This window comes from Syngnathus acus, chromosome 6, assembly GCF_901709675.1.
Source record: "Syngnathus acus chromosome 6, fSynAcu1.2, whole genome shotgun sequence".
Taxonomy (NCBI): Eukaryota; Metazoa; Chordata; class Actinopteri; order Syngnathiformes; family Syngnathidae; genus Syngnathus; species Syngnathus acus.
In genome coordinates this window covers 10,296,149-10,321,414 of record NC_051092.1, presented here as the reverse complement: position 1 = coordinate 10,321,414, position 25,266 = coordinate 10,296,149, and the positions used below count along the sequence as shown (strand labels likewise).

General features: G+C 39.9%; 1 protein-coding gene across 1 annotated transcript in view; it reads right to left on the bottom strand.

Moving 5' to 3' along the window:
- Nucleotides 1-25,266, bottom strand: part of tmtc2b (transmembrane O-mannosyltransferase targeting cadherins 2b) — a 64,419-nt gene that overhangs the window by 21,372 nt on the left and 17,781 nt on the right. Inside the window, exons 2-3 of the mRNA XM_037254385.1 lie at nucleotides 14,296-14,872; nucleotides 311-1,151 (exon numbers count right to left, since the gene is read on the bottom strand). Of these exons, the coding sequence (XP_037110280.1) occupies nucleotides 311-1,151; nucleotides 14,296-14,872 (1,418 nt within the window). The remainder of the gene's footprint in view (nucleotides 1-310; nucleotides 1,152-14,295; nucleotides 14,873-25,266) is intronic.

The following is a 25,266-nucleotide window of genomic DNA, read 5'->3' as shown; positions in this document are numbered from 1 at the left end:
GATTTTGTTTTTTTTGGGCAACACTACAGTAGCATGTGAGACTCCCCAAGGTGGAGGTGTTCGACAACTTCAATTTACTGTATCTGCAGTAAGTGTATATAAGTCCAATTTGATTACAAATTGGATTGTCTTGAGTTTCTTCACCTAACGTCTAAAGAGGCAATCTTGATTGCATTAAGGTGTTAAAATATTGATTAAATGTAATTGTTTTTCTCTCGTGCAGGCAATTGTTAAAGATGCTTGAATTTGAGAAGCCGCGTCTTTCATCTACATTCAATTTGGCATGCGCATTTCTGTTAAAGTAGCTTACCTTTTGCAGGATTAACTGAAATCCCTGATTTGTAGAGCATCTCTTCATTCTCCCAGTCTCGATTCCTCAAAACAGTCTTAACACCAAAAAGCAAAATCACGGCTGCGCTGCAGTAAACCAACAAAGTCCTAGAGGACCTCTTTCTCAGTCGGACGTAGAGAGACCTCAACCCCACAGCTACCAGCAGGCAGAATCCCATGCTGGGGATGTAAAGTACTCTTTCTGCGATCACAAAGCCTACGTAGAAAAAGAGGTTTGTGGCTGGGAGGAAAGGGATGGCCAAAAGGCCGAGGGAGAACACCACAACATTTTCTGTAGGAGGTAGCGAGGTCCTGCTCTCCTGGAGCTTTTGGGTGCCATTCTGTATTCTGTGAGTGCTCATACAAGAATTGCTCGTATGTTCATTTTCATGATTCTGGTAACTGTGTCCATTGCTGTTTCCATTCTTTCCATTGGTCAACAAATGAGCTTTAAGATAAGTCTCCTTGCCCTTGGCTCTTGGCTGCTTCCACACACTGAACCAAGCCAGAAGCAAAAATCCCAAATAGAAGAGGAGTGTATGAGCATTCTTCCAATCAGCGAGGCTCTTGATCAAAGGTAGGGTGTCCATGGACCAGTCAAAGCTGAGTGTGATGGGGCAGAGAAGAAGCCAAAAGTTGACGGCAGGTAGGTAGAGAAAGGTCAGTGTCCTGGTGAGGAGGGAGGGGGAGTCAGCTGCTGGGTTGTCGGAGTTGGAGAAGTTTGGGGGCTTGTTACCCATCCAGTATAAACGGCAGGCCAACAGGATTACGCCCCAGGCTGCCAGCAGAAATACATTCATCAGCAGATGGACGTTATTTCTCTGAAAGACAAACGGCACAAAAGCTCAAACAAATAAAAAGCAAAGCAGCTCAAAGACGTTATATGCGGCACATTTAACACAAGAAAGACTTGGTTTCCGGCTTATGACGTTCTTTCTTCATTTGGTTTTGAACTTTATAATCACTTTAAAAATTGTGGTTTGGCAGATTAAACAAAGGGATGTTTGACCTTTCATCACTTAAATGGTTGTGAATTAGAAGACATGAATTTAATCCAAAAAATTCTTGAGTTCTTGAGTTGTTTTCTATCATATCCTTAAAGTGTGTTAAACAAACAACTTGGTTAAATAACCCGTCCAAACCGTCCAGCAACACTTGAATTCAATCATTAAAGTAATTTCTATTTTCAGTACGTTAACTTGAACATTCTTGCTGATTAAACAAGTATTTGAGATAGAACCCATCAATTTGGTATATCAGAATTACAGTTGTGAGACTATTTCTGAGGAATACAGAATACAGCCTGAGAAAATGTGTACTGAGATTTCTCCTTTTTTTTAAAGCCTTACCAAATGCAACACAGATGCATGTACAGATCATTCTCAGATTACTCATGAACCTGATGTGAAAGCCTCGCCTTCCGTAGGATAAAATCATGCGTCACAAACCTTAAAAAAAACCTCAACTTTGGGAGACATTGATTTCCTCTCAGATCCAAGACCACATAACACAACAGAGAATGAACGAGCACATCTAATAGAAGAATTTCTGCTATCTGCTCATCATCACTGCCAATGCAAAGAGAGGGAAACCAAAATGAAGACCACAGGAAATTGCACAATGAACACAGGAGAAAAATGTATGAATATCTAGGCTACTATTGAACTGTTGTATGACTCCGCTAAAATAACTGAAAGACAAAGACATACTATATTGAAGAATCAAAAATGCCTCTCCTGGTTCTTTCTTCAACATACATATAAATGGATCTAGTACAGCACATCAAATTATTTTGGAATACGAGGAAAGAAAATACCACTACCAAAGGATATTCATTCTTGACTTATGTGGCGACACAGTTCAATATATAAGGCCATAAAATACATTTATTTGTAATTCGAGTCACTGTCAAAAACACAGCATGACAGACCAAATAGAAACATATCTCCATAGTACATTAATGGTAAAACACCAAGAGAGTTGGCTTTAACTTCTCATCCAATGACAAAGAAAAAAGATGGAAAAAGAGCTAGTAGGACCACTTTTCTACTCAAGAAGGATCTTTGAAAAATACAGGAAGTGCATTGAAGTGGTTGGTGAGGCCCAGGGGTTGAAATTCTGCGCAGACTTTACTGGGGAGACTTGCTGGCTGTTATTACACCCCAATCATTACTTCAGGGGGATCCAGAGGGATTTACAAGGCTCATCTTGAGGCTCTCATGACGCTTTTGTGGCACAGGTAAAAGTTGTTAAGTCCTTATATAATACAAAACCTGCGTACAGTGGCTGCAGGTGAACAGTTTTCAAGTGGCCACATCTGCATCTGTCATCAAATGCACACGGGACTAAAACAAAATTGCACCAAGTCTGACTAGTACTATTCTTAAATCATTGGTGAATTTGGAGAAAAGTATAAATACAAAGTCCCATACAATGAATATGAGGGCCAGAGCTAAACCTCACTTATTTTACATTGTTGTGATTTGTGTAGCCTATACAGTGTAAAACGCAAAATTAACGGCAATATTAAAGGCAAGTAAACTCCAAAATTTCATAGCAATCATATATTCTATGCGGGTCTACTGGTCTGAACACGGTATTCTGGTTAATATTTCATTTGTGGAATATGATTGAGGCAGCAAATTCCACTCGTTTTTATACATCTCAGGGCGGCCATTTCTCAATTGGTGTGAACTAAAAATGACATCACATTTGCTCGAGTGGATTTTGTATCAATCAAAATATTAATCAGAATATCATGTTTCGCATAACGGGGCCACTTAGGGACATGTAACAAATTTTTCTGGGAGTTGAATTCCGCTTTAAATCTTTTGACAATATTGACAACCCAAAACAATAATTTGATGTAGCCACATATGTAACCTGATTACTGTGCTTTCAAGATAATTTTTATCGTCTCTTGAAGAAACATATCCTACAGTGAACTGCTTATTCTTACTATGGATATTTTTGAATTAAGGTCCTGTCTTTAGCTGTATTTTGCTTGATAACAAAGGCTTTTCAGTCTTTTGTGTATGATCTATTATAGTACACCCACGTGAGCTCCGCATTTTTTAGAATGAGTTCAGAATTGAAACAATCTAGCCATTGTAAGGCATATAGATAAAATATCCTTGAAATGCAAAACGGCCTCATTACCGAAGCTCGGTTTGAGTCTGTGCCTGTCTTTTTTTCAACAAACACACTCATTACTCTGAAATGAATGAGCAGCAACATCAATTTTAAAGTTTTTTTTTTTCTTCTCAAAGTGCATACAAATTTAATTAATTAGAGTGAAGTATTCTCTGGGTGCACAAACTGGCTCGCTGCACCGCCATTTAAATACCAATCCGTCGAACGGCAGACAGCCTCCCGAAACAAGCCCCATCAGATTGGCTCGCACCTCAGACATAACTCTGTGAGACGATGAGGTATGTCTGACCTGTCCGATCCTCTTCATCATCACTCAGATCAACTATCTTGATAGTCTCTTCCACCACGCTCCTTTCTCACAATGATAGACTTGTAGCAGAAGGAAAATGAGCTTGGGGTGTTGCAGACACTCAACTCACAATTCCCCAAGACCACTCGCCTGACTAAATCCCTCCAAGTATTTGATGGATGACTCTGCAACCCACACGTGTCATTGCTCCTTTACTGCCGGATCAAGTAACCATTCAACTTGTGGTCCCAGAACCACAAAGCCTCGGTCAATCTATCTATTACTTTCCTCTTATCTGTTTTAGCTTGTAACATCAAACAGTAAAGTCATTTAGGTGTAAAAAGCTGATTACTTGCACTCAGGACAAGATAAGACGAGCGCACGGTTTCATATCCATACTGTTGGGAATTAGCACCATCTGGCTCTCGAGTTTACAAAGAGTGATACCCGAAACCTGGATTTAAGTGAATTGTTGGCTGCTTTAACAGTCATAGCTTAAGTTTAACATTCAGACTCATGAACCACAACCAAGGATAACCCTGCTTCTTGTTCAAATCAGATTCCAATTTAGTGGCGTGAATCATTGTGAATAATAAATCATCCATAGTCTTTGTTATATAGTTGAGATAAATTGCACAGCAGTTGTAGTCATAGGGAGACAACTTTATAAAGCCCTTCAAGCTTAGTTTACTTATAGTCAAGGGCATGACTTGTTGGACCCCATGGTGGGAGTGGTCACAGGGTCAAGAAGACTTGGCTGACACTGGTTGTGATCAAATCTTTTAACCTGTGTGAACCCATCAGGAAACCCACAAGTTAGATGATTGGTAAGGCCGATAGACTGAGCTCAAAGATTGAAAATGTTTCACAGAAAGCAAAAGGCTGCATCTAAAGCAGGGGTGCGCAATACGTCGATCGCGATCGACCGGTCGATCGCCAAGCCACTATTGGTCGATCGCGTGATATAATTTTTTTTTTTCCCCGCACTTGACGCATGTACAAACAACGGCGCTCACAACACAAACACGCTAGCTCGCGAGTTCCCTCCAATTGTCAGAACCCTGTTTTTCTCTTAAACTTAAGAAAGGGTATAAAAATGGAGTGGGGCAGCTGGCCATAGTAAGAAGTATCACTTTCACAGCGAATGTACGGAAGAGGATTAGGGCCAGTGAAGAAAAAAAAAAACGAGGGGTGACAGGATTCTGCCTTTTTTTCCTCAGAATTCTGACGAATAAAGTCAGAATTCCCACTTTCTGACTTTAAGTCAGAATTCTGACTTTATTCTCAGAATTCTGACTTTAAAGTCAGAATTCTGAGAATAAAGTCGGAATTCTGAGAATAAATTCTGACTTTAAAGTCAGAATTCTGAGAAAAAAGTCAGAATCCTATCACCCCTCGTTTTTTTTTCTTCACTGGCTCTAACCCTCTTTCGTAGGAATGGGAGTAGGACTTTTTTTTCACGATGACACAAACCTAAGCCATTGACGGACTGATTAGAATCTTGTAAAAATATGTTCATTCATTCCGCTGGTCAGATTTTTATTAACCATAATGATTGCAGCAACACAGTATGCAACTTTTTATAAACATTCCCGCTTGCCTTTTTTGGCCCAACTTCAAGTCAACCTCTTCAACTATTCTTGTGAATGATTGACCAATCACAAAGCAAACATGCTTCATTTTACAAACAAAGCCAGATAACTCTGGTTTAGGGGTCCATAAATGTTTTATTCTCCTCAGGCTACAATCACAGAACATTTATTTAGCCATCAAATTCAATCAGGGCTAACCTAACAAAAACTGGGTACCCACTGTGTGAATTCTGGAATGTTGTTTTGAAATTCAAACTGACACCCTACAATGAAAGTGAGTGCAACGGAATGCCAAATCAAATAATTCTCACACTGTTAACAAAGACTTGACGTTCCTTCAGATGGTAAGGTTCCATTTAAGTGCGGTAGGAAGGCCTAGGGGCTGAATTTCAAAACACCCAGTTAAACAAACCTGGATGATCAGTCGGACCGACATTGCTACAAAGCAAACAAAGCAACACTTTTGTCTAAGCAAGGCTCAAACGTTTGAGTAGCTGTTGTTTTTTTCTTTGCTTATTTGCAATACAAATCATGATTTATTTTAATTTCAGACAGGTGATGTCTAGTTTTCAAATACTACATCTCACACTACTGACATTCAGATACACACAAGTTTCTCTAAAGAATACAACATTGTGGTACATTTTGCTTCAATCAAATATAATCAGTTAATATCCAGTTTGTATGGACGCCAACTTTTCCTAAGTGGCTTGAAAACCTAAATGACTATACAAAGCACACAACCACACCAAAATGCTACAAAATTACACGCATTTCAAATGTAATCTTTTTGATGAAACAGACCAATACATATTTGCACTGTCATGAATTTGACAGTGAAAACAGTTGCAGAAAATTGGTATAATTCAACTCTGGCACTAATTTGTGCAGCTGCTTTGATTTAGTCGTAAGAAAAGTTTGCCACTTAATAAAAAACATTCTCATGATCAAAAAAGGCTGCACAGTCAAGATCATTAAACAAAAGAACACAATGACATTACAAAATTTGTGTGTCTTGGCGCGTGAAGAAATTGACAATAAAGCAGACTTTGACTTTGAAAAAACAACAATAGTTACTCCGAGCACTTAACATTTGAAAACGTTATTTTTTTTTCAAACCACGGTAATCATCTTTAACAAAAAGCGGACTGTTCACTATTACTATTTTCTCGCCATATTTATTTGTCCTGTGAGAGCATAGAAAACGTAACCAAGCTGCAAATCTGATAAGATGCTGATGAAGGGGAGTGTTTTTGAGAAGTACTTCTCAATCTTTACTGCTACACTGACTGACTTCCATGATAAATTGCGGACTTTACAGAACCAAAAGCAAACAAAATGCATGGACACGGAGCCCCTGAGAGGACAATAAAAGTATACTGTTTATGTTTCTGTTTCCGAAAGACTGCTTTATCACGTTCCAAACTACATTGTGCTCTTTCCCTGCATGGTTCCACATCATTACTAAACCTTCAGGAGATGTTGTACTGCAGGTTTTACCGCGCATGTAAGCTCCTCAAAACACACACAAAGCAGCTCAACAAGGCCAGGCAGACAGATTATAGGAGGATGTCACATCCTGTATTGATAAAATTGCTCTGCTGTGTCATGTAATGGTTGACCACTGTTTTTTAGTGACACCAGAACATTTGTTGTTTATTAAGCTGACCAGCAATACACATGAGATTCATCATCAGGATCATAAAAGTAATGCCTCGAGAGCTTTAATTTGTAGTTCTCAGTCTGAGATGGTAAATCAAAGGTGGCCACAGACAAAAAAAATAAAACTTGATGACACAAAATCAGCCTTAAGATCAAAATGGAGAAACGTTTCAAGTTGTGGTAGCAGAGCTCTTTGTGAGCTGACACGTCTGCATGCCACTTTGGCCACCCACCAAGACATGATAACTTACTTCTACATGCAATCTGCGGATTGGAGAAAAGCTCCCAGATGCTCTGGCACCATGATTTGCAATGTCTCCTCATGGTGTTGCTCCTTTTTAGCAAGGAGGGGGACGGGTCCCTTCTGGGGCCATGGAGGAGTATGGCAATAACATAGCAATATGATACAGTAGTAAAATAAAATGTTTTAGTAATCAAGTGCGAGATGTGCTGTGCAGTGCTTGCTGGACAGCTGTATGTTATTTCATCGAGCTTCATGTGGTGTTATTGTCATTTTGTCACTGTCCGTGTTTCTGTGCTTGGATTTGTACTTAATGTCACAATTTGACTTTGATGAAGCTGCCTATTCTGGAAAATATTTTGTTATTCCATCTACTGTGACACATTTTAGAAGCATTCCTAAAAATATGAAGCCAATGTCAGGTCCACTCAAATAGAAGTAATTCTAAAAACATTTTTTTTGTGTGTTTTTCTATTGAGTATACAAATCTATATAAAGAGTACACAATAGTGCTTTTTAATATATTACAGGATTACATCACATTGTTTGTAACCCAGATTCACCATTCCCGTTATGAGTTATGTGTTTATTTTTTTACAAGATCAAACGTTGATCACAGAAAAAGAAAACTTTAAGCAAGGCTACAGAAAATTCATTCCACTTCAACTTTATTGCCCGATTGTGGAGGAGAATTCTTTCCACTACTTATGTGTAGACGAGCCCCGTGTGGTTTTGTTTTACCGCTGTGATAATCAGTCCAATGTGCACAATAAAGACATGAGCACTGAGTGAAGGCCAGCGATCGTGTCCACACATTTAAATTAATGTTAACTGAGAAAAAAGTGGAACCAAGCAACTAAAGCAAATGGAAGAAACAACTGTGAGAGATGGTTGCATTTATTCAATCATTGTTCGCATTTGATGCAAAAGTTATGATAATTCTGTCTCGTAAATGTCAATAAAGCAGGCTACAGGTGGTTGGGAAGAACGATTTATAGATACGAGCCCTACGGTCTTTTCATGCCTGAGTGCACAAGAAAATGATCGGGTAGGCAACGAATTGTACCAGTTATTGTTTTCTCATGCTGAAATTGGCTTTTTCTTCAAAATAGGTTGTTAAGATTTAGGTTTGGAGTGGGTAGAACATTTTTGGACCCATTCGTTCCACACCTAGTGGGGGCCTATTTGAATTCTGTACTGATGAGTCTTTGTACATTTCTCTGTACATCTGAGAATTTTTATGCTGGTTTCTAACAAGAAAAACACAGTTCAGCAAGACGTATTTTTCATTGCTGTTCATGCAAAGGTCCCCATATTAAAAAGGAGACAAAAAAGTAGCAAAAAACAGTAAACAGGGAACAGTTCATCATTTACAAATGATTTGGCAGTAACTTGGACAGTTTAATTACTAGCCACACTTCCGCCAAATCCACTTTGAGCAGTGTCTTCTTAAACATTTTATCTCTGGTGTGCGTGTATATCAAAGTCAGCACATTGAGACACCGTATTTATTAAGGCTTGCTTCATCGTCCTCATGCCGTCACATGTGAATAAGTCCGCCAAACTAGCACAAATTCACTCCAGCAGCTCATTTTTTATTATCATCCTTTTTTACCATTTATTCCCCTCTACTTTGCTGCAAGAGTCAACAATGCAGATAAGATCACCGCTGAGAAGTGCTGATGTCCTTTCCAACAGCAGTCACACAGGGAATTCCTGCTGCACTGTTCCAGCACTGCAGCATAGAACCAACTTAATGAGGTAGCTGGAATACTCTGCCTTCAGCAGCTATTCCAAACTGGATCATCCAATAAATTTAATATCTGTCAATCACAAACATTTTAATGGCAATTTATAGATCACGAGCACTCACTTGTTTCTATTGTGATCCCCAACATATGTAGAGAATTAATTAATAAGGTTGTCAAAATTGCACAACTTCTGTAACTCAACTTAAGTATATTTATAATAAGAGTCAAATTCAACATATCACTGAATAGAACTCCCTGAGGACTAAGTTCATTCATCACGTAAAACAAAATGAAGAAATATAACCAAAGCATAACGAGATTTCTTCAGGATGAACAAGGTGTGAGCTTTTATATAAACTGGTATTTTAGACTGTATTGCTGTCCAGACTGGACCATTTATAGTGGGACCAAAATGGGGCAAACCAAACCAGAGTGAGCCACATTTTGTGAACTGTGTGCATAATACTTCTTCTATAAAGTCATCCAGGTCATTGTCATCTGCAAATGTTGAATTGAATTTGAATTGAGACAAATTTCCCATTGAAGTGTGCCTCAATTATAATAAAAGTAATTATAGTAATTGCTTCACTGATCATGATCCCCTGTGAAAGATTAAAGATTTTAGAGATTTTACAAAAACTAGACAACCAGTGGATTAGTGCTGTGGGACACTGTTGACGTGGGACGTTACAATCTGTGACTGAGGTCTTGCATAACCCACTGCGATTGATTCTCAGACAGGCTTGCTATAAAAAGACTACAGCTGCAACAATGTGAATTATCTCCAGCCTTGTAAAGTTTTTTTTTTTAATCTTTCAATCTTTTGTTTTCTATTTTGACCTTCTATTTGAAGTGGTAAAGTCGGGTGCATTGGCAAGTTTAAGTCACTTTCCACTGCAGTAGTTGCACTTGCTGCAGAGCTCTGACATTCACAGATCCAAAGAGCCGACCTATCCGCTGCCAGTGGAAATAATTCAGGATGAATTCATTGGAAAGAGACCCACTTCAATATCCATTCTGTACAAGCTAAGCCCACTTTTGTTTTTCCATTTATGAGTTTCCATTATGCACCCCCATCTTGCTCTCACGAAAAGAAGCAGTGAAGTGTGTCTCCATGAAGGACGCAAGTGGCTGAGGGCAGGGGTCACTTGCTGAGCATGATCTATCACGCTGGTAGAAGCCACCAGAGCCTGAAAGAGCATGTGCAAAGCCTCAGGTGAGAATATAATGCCTATGTGGGCTGTATTTCTTTTTAAGATAAAAAAAATATTGTGCTTATCATTTTATCACAGATAAAAGTAGACAAGAGTAGTAAGTACTATAGGGTAACATCCGGCGACTGTTTGGGACCATTTAACCCTGATGAGAAGGCAACATTCGCTGCCTTTTCAAACACTTCCAATTGTTTGTCGCTCAGTGGGATACTGTAGGAGTTTAAAGCTGAGGACAAATTAAAGAATACTGGATGACTTTGGATTTTCTTGGATTGTCAAACATTTACCCCCTTAGAAAGCAGGTAGTAGAAATAAGAGGAATATGCAAGGTCAAACTGTTAGCATCGTAAAACCTGTAGGCAGCTCATAAATAACATGTCTAGCTTCATAACTATATTTCAAGAGTAAAAAGAAGTTAACCACTGCTAAGGAAACGTAAAAACAAAAACAAAGTTTTTACGTGAAGCATTCATGTTTGAATTTTACAAACTAAAAGCCAAAATGTGTAATGCAAGAGTCATGCAGCATTTCACAAATGCTTTTTGCATTTTAAAATGTTACACAAGTGTAGTCAAATTTACATCATTATTAAAAATGCAAGTTTGATCAGGTTATGTAACTAATTATGCTTCTCTCATAACCCCCTTGTTAAGGCCGGTCCTCATATTTGCCAAAAGCCGAATAAAAAGCAACAAACACTGTATTAATCATAGAAAACCAATGTGAAAGTGATTATGGTCCGCCACAGCCCAAGTAACCTCTGTCTGTAACCAATCAGACAGATAAATTCACACGCGCACACACACATGCACACGCGCACACACACATCCATGCACACACACACCTCTAGCAGTGACCTTGTACTAACAAGTGTGAACAGAAAATGTGAGGTGTAAAAAGATAAAGCATGTCAGTTTGACATTCACTGAAGGCCAGCTGGATCTGGGCCCAGATTTAGAAATGATTTTTTCAGAGTCTGGGTCAGCAGACAGACAAAAGTGTTTTCACACCAACTTCTCCACTTTCTCTGATGATAAATGGTGAGTTGCACTAATAGATTTTTCTGCTGACATGACATCACCAGCATCATTGTTCTTTATCCAGGTTCTACTTTCAAAGCATCAAATTTCACATATTATGTTTTCAAAGAGTTGTCATCATAGTTCATCACAAGAATGTCAGCCCCTCAGGCCTGCACTGCGCCTCACAAGCTTTCTACAAGGAATTTAGGGCAATGTGGGAAAATTCTACAAAACTTGACTCTTTGATTTCATCTGAAGTTGCAACACCAGACAAAAAGACTAAAACAGTAGAACGGTTTAATCAGAACTACACACCCAATTAGGTCTTGCTTTATCCATAATCAAAGTGTATGTGTAGGCTACTTTGCATTTTTTCATCATAATCAACAAACCAAATATATTCCAGTATGCAATGACAAGAACATTGTATGATCTGAGTCAAAAGCATCACTTCCAACATTTTGAAGGCATTTTAGTAGACAGGAAATAATCAAGGAAGTGCATGTTTTTCCCACAAACACTTAATATGGCGCACTTATATACTATAAAGTCAGGGCCTACAAGCAACTCAGCACATGGCTAAGCTTTAATCCAGCACACTAGCACATCCGCTTGATTTGATGACACACGGAGACAGCAAGTGTAGAGAAAGCAACACAAGCTGAACCTTACACGGGTGACAGAAAGATGCTGGATATAAATCACAACATAAGCAATTATTACCTTTTCAGACTGTCAGGTATCAGATATAAGGTTTTTACTTGATTCTTTTTTTACTTTACTATTTGCTTTCACACATGACCCTTTTTGACAAAAAAGGCAATGGCTTTGACATGCAGCATGAAAGGTGCTCTCAAATAATGCTCCTGAACAATTTTTATTACAGAAGCTACAATGGTCCTTTGAAAGATTTGCAGCTGATATAAACCACTACTGTAATTGACTGAGGGACATAATCAGATAAGCAGACCTCTTCTACCATTCGCAGAGTTAAATGTCAAGCTACTTCAGCTGAGTGAGGAGCAGTGTAATAAAAGACAGCGCCAAATCATTGCGGTCTGTCAGTCTCGCATATAGCCAGACGCTGCAGTCTGACCAGGAAAAAAAAAATTCAATCCACTTAGGAGTCTGTAGTGAATCTTATTACTGATCATAAATGTTACAATGCACTTTTGTCATTGATGCATTTGCTTTGAGAAATGTGTGGCCTACATGGAAGAAGACAGGCAGAAAAGAAAACCACTTTAAAGATGATGACAGCTCTCTGTTTAGACTTTTTTTTTTCTTATATCTGTGTTCTCATAATGACAAATGTCAGTCAACACAATTTTAAGCAATCCTAACTCTCACAATTGATTTATAGCTCTCCCTATACACAATGAGAAGCAGTTTTTTTTCCAAGAGTATCTGACAAGCCACAGATTGTTCCTCTCAAAACAACATACACAATGTGAGCTGTAACATCACTTTTTGTTGAAGACATTTAATTGCCACCAAATTTGGACGCAATGACACGCACGACCAAGGTGAAAACAGTCATAGCGACACTGTCACAATCTCTCCTGTTGTTGTAAACATGCCATGTGGAAACGCTCCCAACTGCAACACAATCTTTTAGTCAAACTCAAAAGTCAATATCAGTGCAATAAGACAGCATGGTGAGATTTAAGAGATCAATCTGGCTCTGGGGACACCCTGTCAAATGATTGACCCACAATGGCAAAAATACACACACAAGGGCCTGAGCTGCTCCAGAAATAAAACAGTGGGTATCTTTTTTTCAGGAAATGTTAAGAAAAATCAGTAACACTTTATTTGAATTGCAACTAATAAGAAAAAAGCTGTCAGTTCAAAGTAGAACGCCCTACTGAGGACACACAAAGTCAGATAGCACTTCAATAATGAAGGTCATCAGGGAGCGTCTTTGTTTCCACACTATGCAAAACACTGGAACGATAAATGTTAATTTTTTTTCCAGCTCAAACATTTCCTCTTTGGTAATCTCTGCTGGGTTCCTTCCATTTTGTGTTCTTTGCTTACACATGCCAGATGTGTGCATTTATTATGTAGCAGCTCTTCAAAAACACCTTGGTGTCATTTATGCACGCGCCCCACTGAATTTTATTCCGATGTGCAGCAAAGCATAGCCAGCTTAGACAGACAACAGTAAATACTCGTGACGGGTGCTTCAGGGACAATAGTGGCGTGATATTCTGTTGTTTCAAAATAAAAAATAATTTCTTTTTCACTGGCCTATTATCTTAAGCAATCTCTGTATTGGAATGTTATTATTTCTCAAGTGATTACACACGAATCACTTCATTAATCACTAGATTAATGCTATCATGAGTCATTTTAACAAAACACAGTTTCACAGTAATCAGGGCAAGGAAGTTATGCCATTAAACAGAGGATGGGTTAATCTACTAGTCATGTCTCAAGGAAACCCCCCAAAAAATATATGACTGAGCGCAGTCAGATGTATTGGAGCTAAATAGGACTTGACCAATCTGGTGGCACCAATATGAAACATTTGTTCAATTCTAAGATTGTAGAGGTGACCAGTCAAATAGTATCCACAAGCCGCTTGAATGATGAAATAAAAAAGTCCATACCATTATGATATCATGTTAAGTGCTTGAAAATTGAACAAAAAAGTACATTTCAATTTATTAAATTTTGTTTGGAATTCCCTGCCTTCTTGTACATCAACAACTCCCAATTTTGAATTTTATAAAAATATTTTTACTTAAGGGTTTACAGCATGTCGACAGTTGTGATTTGTATTGCGAAAACAGCAATGTTTAAATATTTATATGTTTTCCTGACATTTGTGTTTTGCTGCAGTCTACAGTTTGTTTTAGCAAGAGAGCAAAGCTCCTTTGATCCCACAAAACAGATATCATTGGAAAGGCCAGAATGAAATCGCAATCACATTGTGTGGTCCCAATTCTGTTTCATATCTCGACAGGTGTTGTTCTACTTGATTGTGAAATCAGACTTTGTGAATAAGCAACGTTACAAAGGGGGAACATGTTTACCTTATAGAGAAGAATGAGAATCTGTCGCAGTTTGAGCCTGTGCAAGACGCAGATGTCATAAAGCGCCGATAAGGCCAGCACGGTCACTCCCAGCTCCTTCCACAGCATGCTGCATGCAGCACAACCCAAACTGCCAAGGAACCAAGCTAGAAGCTGCAGAGCTCCAGCGTCGCCCTGCAGTTTACAGTAACGAATGTAACATAGCAGGGACAGCAAGAAGAAGAAGGCAGCTCCTTCATCGGCGCGCCCCACGACACCCGCCACCGCCTCGGTGTGGATGGGGTGAGAGGCAAAGAGCAGGCCAGCTAGGAGGCACCATAAGCCTCCTCCGAGCAGCAGGTGAGCCAGCCGTGTGAAAAGGCCAGTCACCGCCCCGTGGAGAGCCACATTCACCAGGTGGTAACCCCAAGGATCCAGTCCTCCAGCAGCATGATTGAGGCGGAAGGAGAGGGTGCAGAGTGGCCGGTAAGACTTGTGGCTCCCACTGTGCGTGAGCAATGTGCCCCAGAAGTCATCATAAAAGATATTTGTCCACGGCGTTTCTGAGAGCAGGTCCTGATTGGTCTTGATTGCACGGCTGTGGAGAAAGAGAGAGGGAGGAAAAAAAAGTTTTAAAATCAACTTTGTGCTAAAATAAGTGATGTGGTCCACACTGTGGACGGGTAAATTACATTTACATTAAATGCAATGTTGAACCTTGACATGTATGTCAGTTCAATTAAAGTCAAACTGCTTCACTGCCAGGGAACTTTATTGGCCTGACATTTTCAATTCATAGAGCTCTCAAAACTGTTAAACACATCTTCCTGTGGATTCTCCAAGGGTGCACTACAGACTAAAAGACTATTAAAGAAAAAAGCAGCATGTTCTAACGGGTGAGGGAGTGGGTCAGGAAGCTTTCACAAACAGAAACTCACCAAGGTTGCGCCTCAAATTCTAGACAGCTTTGCCACTGCAGCCACAGCACTTACAGCGGTGCACTTTGGGATTTGGCAAGAGCGCCACACCCACGACCACAAACAAATACAAGCACACAGTAGGGAAATGCCACAATGGCAGGAATCAGTTTTATAGAGAAGATGATGTGGTGATGGTCAACAGTTATTTGCCTGCCAAATGCAGAGGATTACATGTTTAAAAAGCTGCAATGGAATGATCTACACACTTGAAGGCAATTCTAAACAAAAGGGTAAACCCAAACATGTACTTTGAGCTTCTATCAACAGGCAAGGATGCTAAATAAGGAGCCAGTTTGACTTTTCCTCTGTTAGGGATGAACCTCTTTGACCTGATTCAAAGATGGTACATCAGCCACAAGCTGTGTGAGTGTCAGTGGACTGGAAAAGGGTGGGGGGGAAGTCAGCAGGGGTCAGGCGAGGGGAACAGAAAGGCACAGCAGGAGTCCTTCCATTTTTATTCCATCTTCCTTGACAAACAGTGCAGTGTCTGACAGGTGACCTCTGCTTCCCTGGAACATGGCAGCTCGGATGATTTCAAAGCATCAGCATGCGCCTCCTCAAAGGGAAGGTAGAGTACCCGAGCTTAACACGAGTGTTATAATTAGGTGGGACAGATGGGACATGACAAGTGAGAGCAAGCCAAGAGCACCTGATCGGGCTTGTAACGTGCACCAGAGACCCTCGCAATTAACAATGTCAATTAGCTCAAAGAGAGCTGGGTGCAAAAACAATTCATCATGGAAAACATGAAACTACATGCACATTAGTCCAATTTTCAACAGAGCAACCATTTATATTGGCTTAATGTGCATGGTAGAACACATCCATGCATGCACTCACGCAAAAAACAAAAACAATCCTCTTCCACCGAGGGGATTTGAAACGTAACACTTAATTCGGGCTGCAACCGCCACATCTGCCACATTACAATGCCAGAAGGTTTCTGAGAAGCTAGTTGTGAAGCGGCGGGACTTGTACTAACCATCAAAGTGCAAAACGTCTTAAATTAACCAAGTAGAAGCTTGTACTTGATGATGAATCAAAAGGAAGTAAAGACCTCCGTGCCTCAAGATGTTGGAAAGGGGAGTAGAATTAGTCAGGGGAGATGTAATGGAAATGTCTTGAATGTCATCACATAAGCTTCCACCAAAATACTCAAAAGCTCACTACACCGCGATATGACTAATATATGCCAGGGTATTTTCTCCAGCCCATTTGTCAAGAAAAATCTTTATTATGCTCACATAAGAGGCAATACGATTCAATTACATCTTAAGGCTGTTTCAGAGTCAGACGTGGTCTCTTTCCATTGTGCAGCACGGAGAAGCCAGTGAGTTATGTATTGCCACAAAACCTCACTGCATTTTCTGGCAACAAAGTAAAGACAAAAGCCCGTGCCAGTGTGTCAAAACCCAATTGTGTTTATGGCTTTGGCTTCCTGAGTCATCTTGCATAAGGTACAAGTCTTAGATTGGCTCTTTACTTACACTATATTGGGCTGGCGAACACCTGTGTCTAACAGAAATAGAAGACCAGACCTTGGAGAGGAACACAGTAGTAACCTCAGAACCAACATTGCAACAATATCTCTAAATGAGTCGCAACACTTTGCAGTGCAACACAAATCACTAAACGGCTGGTAGCTAAGCAGAAATTGATGATCAGGCCGTGCTCTTCTACCCGTAAAGACCCAGATGGGGAAAGCGATTGACTCTCAGCTACAGACTTCTCTGTGCACTTAAAACCTTTTTCTTTCGAGCCAGGAGCACATTCTTTGTCCAACCGAGTGCTTGTTCACATACGAACAAGTGGATCTTGTGGCTCAATCTGTTAAGTGTCATACAATAATAACATTAAATACAGCATGGCCCATATGTACAAGCAGAAATCCATAAAGATTCATATAAAGTCATTTAAAGTGGGTATAGGCGGACACTATTCAGAAGGCATTTTCCTCATTTCAAAGTTTGAATCAACTGTGAACGGAGATGAAGTTGAGTTGTCTTTGAGAGCCGGATGACTGTGAATGTATAATTTATACGAAGGTACTGTCAGATGCAGAAGGACATATGAGCCACCTATTTAGGGAAAAACACAACTCTTGTGCAATCACATGCACCTTCTGTGGTTGAAAACATCATGCAAATGTAGTGCACAATAATTGAGATTCCTGTGGTAAACCTTAAAACGTTTCAAACATTTCCTCAGCTCATTATTTTTAGAGAATGGCTACACAATGTGACCAACAATAAAGCCCACAAAGGGAAGCAACCAGTCTGTTGTTCCGATGTTGAGGTCTGATACTCTTCTTGCAGCATCCACAAAACGACCTAATTTTGCCATCATTTTAGCAAACGCTTCAAAAAAACAGTCAAACAAGTTGAAGCAAAATGAAAGCACATTTTTCCGTCAAATATTTCTCGACAAACTCATTTATTGTTTGCGCCGCTAATCCGCAGTGCTGCCTGATAATGCAAGGTTGGAAGCAGCTCAGGAAAAACATTGTGCACTAATTGGCTGAAGCACTGTTGATAAGTTCTCCACTGAATAAATTGTTTATGAAAAGAGATCATGCAGGTGGGAAATCAATTGGAGGTCTGCCAACTGTGCCTGAGTCACCACCCATCTTTAATATTTGAAAAGCACAATGGATGCCCATAGTGTCAGCTTATTCACTGAAGGTTTCCGGAAAGCTCCTTTGGTCTAATGCTTGTCTAAGCTAAATCCTATTTTTTAATTTTAACACAATGTTTTGAATGAGTCTATGGCAATTTTGTGCGCCAATTTTATTTCTGTATAGTGGATTTGAGATTGTCTGAGTTTTTTCTTTCAAACAACACAATAATCATTAGGTGTTGTTGCAAAAATGTGACCAATTGGTCCAGGAACTTACATGTCGAAATCTTAGAGCATCGTCCACTCAAGGATATTTGCATTGATCCACTGGAGCCATCATTCAAAGACGCACTCGCGCACAACATTTCATGGCATAGGAGACACAAAAACTACAGGATACAGAGACACGGTGTCTCGGGCTGCTGTCTAGCATCCACGATCAGGCACTGGGAGCACAAAGGACGGGCACGGCATGAATGCTGATCTTTGCCTAAAAAGCAGCAACCAACCAGTTTGGCAGAGCAGGATTTAATACTGGCAGTCCAACATTGCATCCCATGGTGCAGTGTTGCCTGGGACACAAAACCTGATTGATTCTCTGACATCCAGCAGGAGTCTTAAATTCACTGCACTCTTTGAAAAAAGAAACACCAGCAAGTAAAAAGTGAAACAGACTTTTAATGCTCAATGACACTTTGATTACTAAAATAAAAATACAAGAATCCACAAACATCTGCATTTATGAGAGCTCTGTTTCGATTCACTTGGTGACCTCTCACACTGTTATTCCATCTTTTCTGGAATAAAGATAAAGATTAACATTGTGCTTGATCACTGTTCAAGGTGAAATTATAGAAGATAAATCAAAGTTTTCACAGTTAAAGTATGGTTTTAGATGTAGGACCCAATTACATTGGTGTGCTGTGCAAAGCGGAGGAGGGTGATACTCTGAATATTGCATCCAATAAATCAGACAACAGGACCATGCGTGGCATTGGTTCTTGTGCAAACAAGCACACTCACACACATTTTCAGTGGCATGCCTGCAGGCCAATCTCACAAACAGCTCCATGTTATTGAACAACTCCTGCACTTCCACTCGGTAAAAAACTGTTTGTTCAAACAGTGAGGAAAAAATACCCGACTGAATATGAACTTTCAGGTCTAACGAGACTCACAAAACTCTGAGTCCATCTCTCAAGTGGATGACCGGAAGTACATTCAAAGATCTATTTAGAAAGGTACTTTTATAATTAGTGTATTAACTCAGATTAGGCAGCAAAGCTAATGCATAGTAAATAAAACCTCTGCCCTGTAAATCAGGCGTTATTTGTAACTGTGTACGTCTGCGTGATGGTTTCATTTTCTTCAAGGTCAAACAATTCATCCATCTGTACCGCTTATCTTGTTCAGTGCTGCGGGGAGTTTGGAGCTTATCTAAGATGACTTCAAGCGAAAGGTAGACTACACCGGCGTGGACTGGTTACCAGTCAACCGTTGGGCACATATCGAGACGACAACCTCTCACACTCACATTATCATCTATGCTGCTTGCGTGGAAGTCTGCTATTTGACGATGCTGAATATTGTTTCATTCTTTCTTCCTGGATTGGTCAATCTTTTAGTGTTTCGTTTGAGTAAGACCAAAGAAAAATCTCGTGTGAGTAAGCTGCACTTACTTACCATACTCACATCTACAGTACAGTGGACTCTACATACTCGCGGTACAACAAATAATGATTTACAGATTTTTCTTTTTCAAAATTATTTTTTTTTTACTTACATTTTTTTTTTAGGGGCGGGGCAGGGCAAAAAAGTACAGAACATAAGGCCATGAAAAGTTTCAAGGGTTGATCTGCTTTAATGGATCACCCTCCCTTGATTAATGGGTTTAAATAAAATTTTACTCTACAATTTAAGCATCATGCATTAAATTATTTTGATCAGCACCAACTTAAATTAAAAATAAGAATTAAAAAATAAATGTAGTCCTCAAGATTATACCTTTATCCAGACCTGCTTCATCATTTTAGTGTCCGTGCGCGCGTGTGTGTGCATGTGTGCGCGTGTGTGTGCGTGTATGTAATCCTACTTACTAAAAAGAAGCATCAACAAAACATGACCTCCTTGACAGAAGTAACAAAATCTAATTTCTCATTCTCAATTAGTCATTTTTAGCATTCAAATAGATATGTGAACCAAATAGGATTCATTAAATAAACCTCACGGCCCAACATGAAGAGGCTTTTTGTTCCCAATGTCTTCTACTTTTATGTTTACCCTCAGCCTGACCCATGTCTAATCCTTTGGTAATATTCCAGGCTCTGTTAGACGTACTACTAAACAATCAGCCCTCTCACAACAGGAGGGCTTTTTGTCTTGGTCTGACCTTTTCGGTTGCACGCTAATAAATTTGTTTGATTTGTTCCTCCTCACGTATTTACGCTTGTCTTTCTGATGGCAAGGGACCTCGGTGTAAAGGAAGCATGCACTGCACTGTGGTCAAGGAAATTTTTCCTTACTTGCCCATCACTGCGCTGGTAATGTATTCAGGTTTGACCCAAAAAGGGGTTCAACAAGCAACCCCCACAAGATGGAGGGACGAGCAGAGTGGGATGGAATGTCCATACAAAGAGGCTACAAATAAGTGAATGGATTGTTTAGTCCAGCCTTTTTGTCATCCTTATTCCCAAAGCTTTTACAATAAGGGGACTCAAGGCAGGACTGAAGGATGATCTTAAATCACAGCATATCAGCAAAGCGGCCAGTCTCTTACTGATGTTTATTGTATGGGGGCTTAAGTGCCCAAGGAATCTTTGAGAATGCCAGTTGAGCGGAAAAGAGAAGACATCTTTAGTGCATGCGCCATCTTATATATGTTTGAAACCAAGTATTCGAAACATCTGTCATTTTATGAAAATAATTCTCTTCAGTTGAAAGATGAAGCTATCTTAGTGCAGAATAAAATTGGGTGCCTGACTCCTAGCAACCTATGTTTTGGTGAAAATTCTGAAAAACCACCTGCAATCAGACACAAAATATACCGGCAACAACAATCAAATAAAGGCCACCCTAAACAACAACGTGGGCTCTTTGGTAAGCACATTCTTCAGCCATCCCACCATGAAGAGCAGATCTCTTTTAGCTTGGCCCTTACCACCACAAGGCTTCCAGCAGAACACAGCGTGAAAGCTTATTTAGTGAAATGGGACACGCATGCATATACAAAGAAGCATCACATTAATGAATGGCAGCATTCAAGGATGCAGCTCTGAGTGATCTCATTAGATACTATCACAACAGGCCAGTGTTCTTGTGTCACTCTAAAGCCTGGCTCACTCCGCTAAACATCCCCATTTGGGCTCCACTTCTAGCCCTTAATTGAAGGCACATGTAGCCTGCCCACATACGAGTGTGTGGAGTGTTGCTGATGGAGCTCTGGTCTTCCTTCGGGGCCTTCTATGACAGACTGGACTAATGCAACACTGAGGGCTGATATTGCTGCCTCATTAACTCCCGTTTGCTCCGAGACACACTGGACTGATTTGAACTGGAGGGCACAATGATAATACGATGTTTATATTTCAAAAAGGAGTGCTGGATCGGTGAGAGATTTCTAATAGGCAAGTATTGGGGTAAGATTGTACCAACACTGAAAGAGGTCTGTCATGAAGAACATTACCGATTCTTGAGGCTATAATAAACTCGTTCGGTTAACTGGAAGCCGTCTGTTAATGCAGAGAAGGCTCTGTCTTCCCACAGGACCAGAATAAACAGGAAATGTACTCAAAACAGCTTTTTCATGTTTTAAATGGGTTCCATTTCCCATAGGGGGGCTAATTACCATTTTTTGCAAAGAGGACCATTTTTACATGTTGAATCTTACAGCAGCCAAATCACAGCATCTTTTCTAAAGCAAGTGATTGTTCTACATTCACAGGAACTACTGTAGTTGTGGCTAATTGAGGTTGGAAATATTTAATACACTTATCAGACTTGACTGAAAATATGATAACGTAGTATCTTAACGTTATTTAATTCTTTTCCAGGTCAAATAATTTCTCAGAATTGGCACTATGGCATTTGGAAGCATAATGATGAATCAAGTTGCTGTGGCCGGCGAGTCGGATGTAGTTCTACACATTTGGGTTTTGGGAAAAGAAAAAGCATTCTAGGGATGAATGAGGGTTGTAAAAATTGCGAAGAAGTTAAATCTTATTTGGGAAAATATTGTTAACTAAAATATGATGCCAGGAAACGCTGGTTAAATATTTTGCAATGCTCAGACATATGTTAGCAGAATAAAATACAGCAGATCTCTAACCTAAAAAGCACATGTACTTGGTTAAAACTATATACCACAGGCAGTGCGATGACCTGGATGTATAAAACAGAAACTCTACAAATGTATTTTTTTTCACAGCATCTATTAAAGCAAGCCATAGTCTTTATATTCTCCCATACTGTAATTTTGGTTGGCACTAACAACATTAAAGGACCATGTGGTTTAGATGACTTTGAGGACCATTAACCACTGAATGTTATACTTGACTGGTGCATTTCTAAATTCAGATACATCAAACCTTTCTTCACTGTAGTTGAAGAGCAATCAGGATAGAAATTTCATCAAATTTATATGTATCACTAAAATCTACGACAGTATTTCTCAAGTCTCACTGGTAACATTGCATGATTTATTACTTCAAATATCAGACAAGAATAAAAAAGAAAGACAAAGAAAAGGAAAGCTCACATTGTAACGGGAGACTCATGCTATTTTAAATAATGCAGATTCAGATTGTAAAGATCTGTGAATATTGACAAAGGTAAAACATGTACCACATTGAGACTGTATGTCTGTTGCCTTTATAGCAAAGATGCTGTGACTTTAAAATACTTAGAATCAAATTATTTCTGTACATAAATGTGAATTCTCTCATTCATTCAACTTCCACACCGCTTATCATGAGGGTTCTGGGCATGCTGTAGCCTATCCCAGCAGTTTTTACTTAATTTAATAATTACCTACATTTATTATATTTTATCCAATGATAATCATGCAAAACTTGCAAAATTAAAATATCTTAACAATTCCATTCTCTCGTTTTTCTGACTTCTTGTTGGTGGCATATTGTAGGTGCTGTAAAGAAAACAGAGTTGGTACAGATGCACTAGGCCCCCTAGATAGGAGGACAAAGGCCCCAGCAGAGCTTAGGTTAAGTGAAAGGGCCGAGACAAAAGGCTGAGAAGAAGAGGCCTTTGAGACAGCTGCATGGAGAATGGCCAGAGCTCAGGCCGGAGCCCAAGCTTCGAGTCCCTGGTCCCAGTGAGAGGCTCGAGCACGACCATGTGTGGTCCATTATCACACCCAAGCAAGCCCAGAGCACCACGCCTCTCTGAATTGCAAGATGGATGCCCCCTTTCTGATTGCCCTGAAATCTGGAGAGAACTGCTGGTGAAACAAAAGCGGCCGCTCCGCGGGGAGAGTGCTATTGAAAATGTTGCTCAGGACATGTCAGTGTAGCTGCACACGTCTTCACTGGAGGACAATGGCAATGACAGGTGCTGGAGGATGACAAGAGGTTTGAGCCCAACGGTGGATGACACACTGGTGGAAAGAAATGGACAGGCAAGGAAATAGCCAGCAGAGAGGCACACACTGTGTGTTTGCATCAAACAATTTCAGATGTTATTGGTTATTGATGGGACATGACAGAGTCTGGTGCAGAAGCGCCGTGAGAGAATGCATCAGTTGTTTGTGACTAATTATCTGCTTGGATGCTCGACTCACACCCGCATTCAAAGTGCTTTAACAAACATGCCAATATTTCCGGAGCTCTCGCTCAAGCAGAACCACTTGTCATAACAAAAGAATAAAGTAGTGACGCATCCTTCCGTTTGTCGTTCCTCTTCATCTGATATGACTGAGAACACTGCAGCATTCTGTAGCAGGAAACAGATGGAGCTGTGTCCTTCATCAGATGAAAAAGCAATGGGGGTGGGAGGAGGATGGATACATCAGGCCCTTATTGGCAGTTTCTCCAAACAACCAATGTCACAGCCTCAGCCGCACTCTGAGCTGTTTTCAGGTCAGCTGCCAAAAGGGGGCAGGGAGTCTGCATCGTCTCAGGAAACCTTTCCTTAAGGAATTGAGGTCACCAGAGAAGAGCGGCTGACCTCCACAATGCTCAAGGATCAGAGAGCAAGACGGAACGGAAGGAGGAAGAAGGAACTTTGTCATCTCTGTCACGTCTTTGGTTGACCATTGACGCTTACAAAAGTATTTGTATTCAACACCCAACAATACATGGAGATAAGTCTCAGTGGTTGCGTGCCGCTGATGACATTAATCAGACAGTCCAAGTACAATCCCTGACCTGTTTGTCCAGCAGGTTATATCACACAACTGTCACTATGCATCAGTCAACACTGAGCGCATATACAAGGACATGCATGTCTTGAGCCTCAAGCAACTCCTTTTAGTCCGCCCCAAATGTCTAAGGGAAGATTTCTATTCAGTGTTTGGATGCAATAAGGGGAAAGAGGCGCATATAAGGTTGAGAAATCATAAAATGTTATACAAGACAAGGCTAAAAAAACAAACATTGATTTGTGTGACCGCCTATCTCAATACAGAGTGAAAAAAATGAGCATGAAAAATTACTGACTGACAGTGAATCGTCAGCCAAACCATGCGTTCACATGTGAGTAACAAGATCAACAATTCACCAGACGGCTGATCCTGTAGAGTTCTGATGGCAGGGAAACACAAGATGCTCCTGGAAGCTTTTTTGGAGTCGTTTACACACAAAAGCCACAAAGAAGGCACGTGCATCCAAAAATGCATCCAAAAATTCACTTCATCACATTCCTGGAGTATGTGTTTCAAAATGTTTCCCCTGTCTGGAGGTAAACCTTTTCTTTCCCTGTCGCTTGGTTTATTGGAAAAATGTTACATTTACAAGGACTTCATTTAAAATTCAATCCAGAAAATAAATAAATAGATACTAAATAAATCAGCCATTTTCTTAACTTAAAAACAAATGCCAATATAAAATAAAAAACATGGTTATAAACACATTCCTGTGTTATGAAACAAAAGTTTCATTTTGGGATACCATTCACAAAATCAGTCATTTAATCGTAATCAAAACAATTGGTATTGGTCACAACAATGACAACAGTGAGGTTAACAATTCTAGTCACCATTTCATTTTTTTTTTTAAATATTTCTTTTTTTCTCCAAACAGCTTTGCACCACACAAGTGAAAAAGCCAGATATGGTATAATGTAATACATCCCAGCTGTATTCAGTCCACGATGCTCAAACAAACTGTAGTGGCAGATAAAGATTATAAAAATATCATTTGGGAGGTAGAGTTCGCTCTCAAAACAT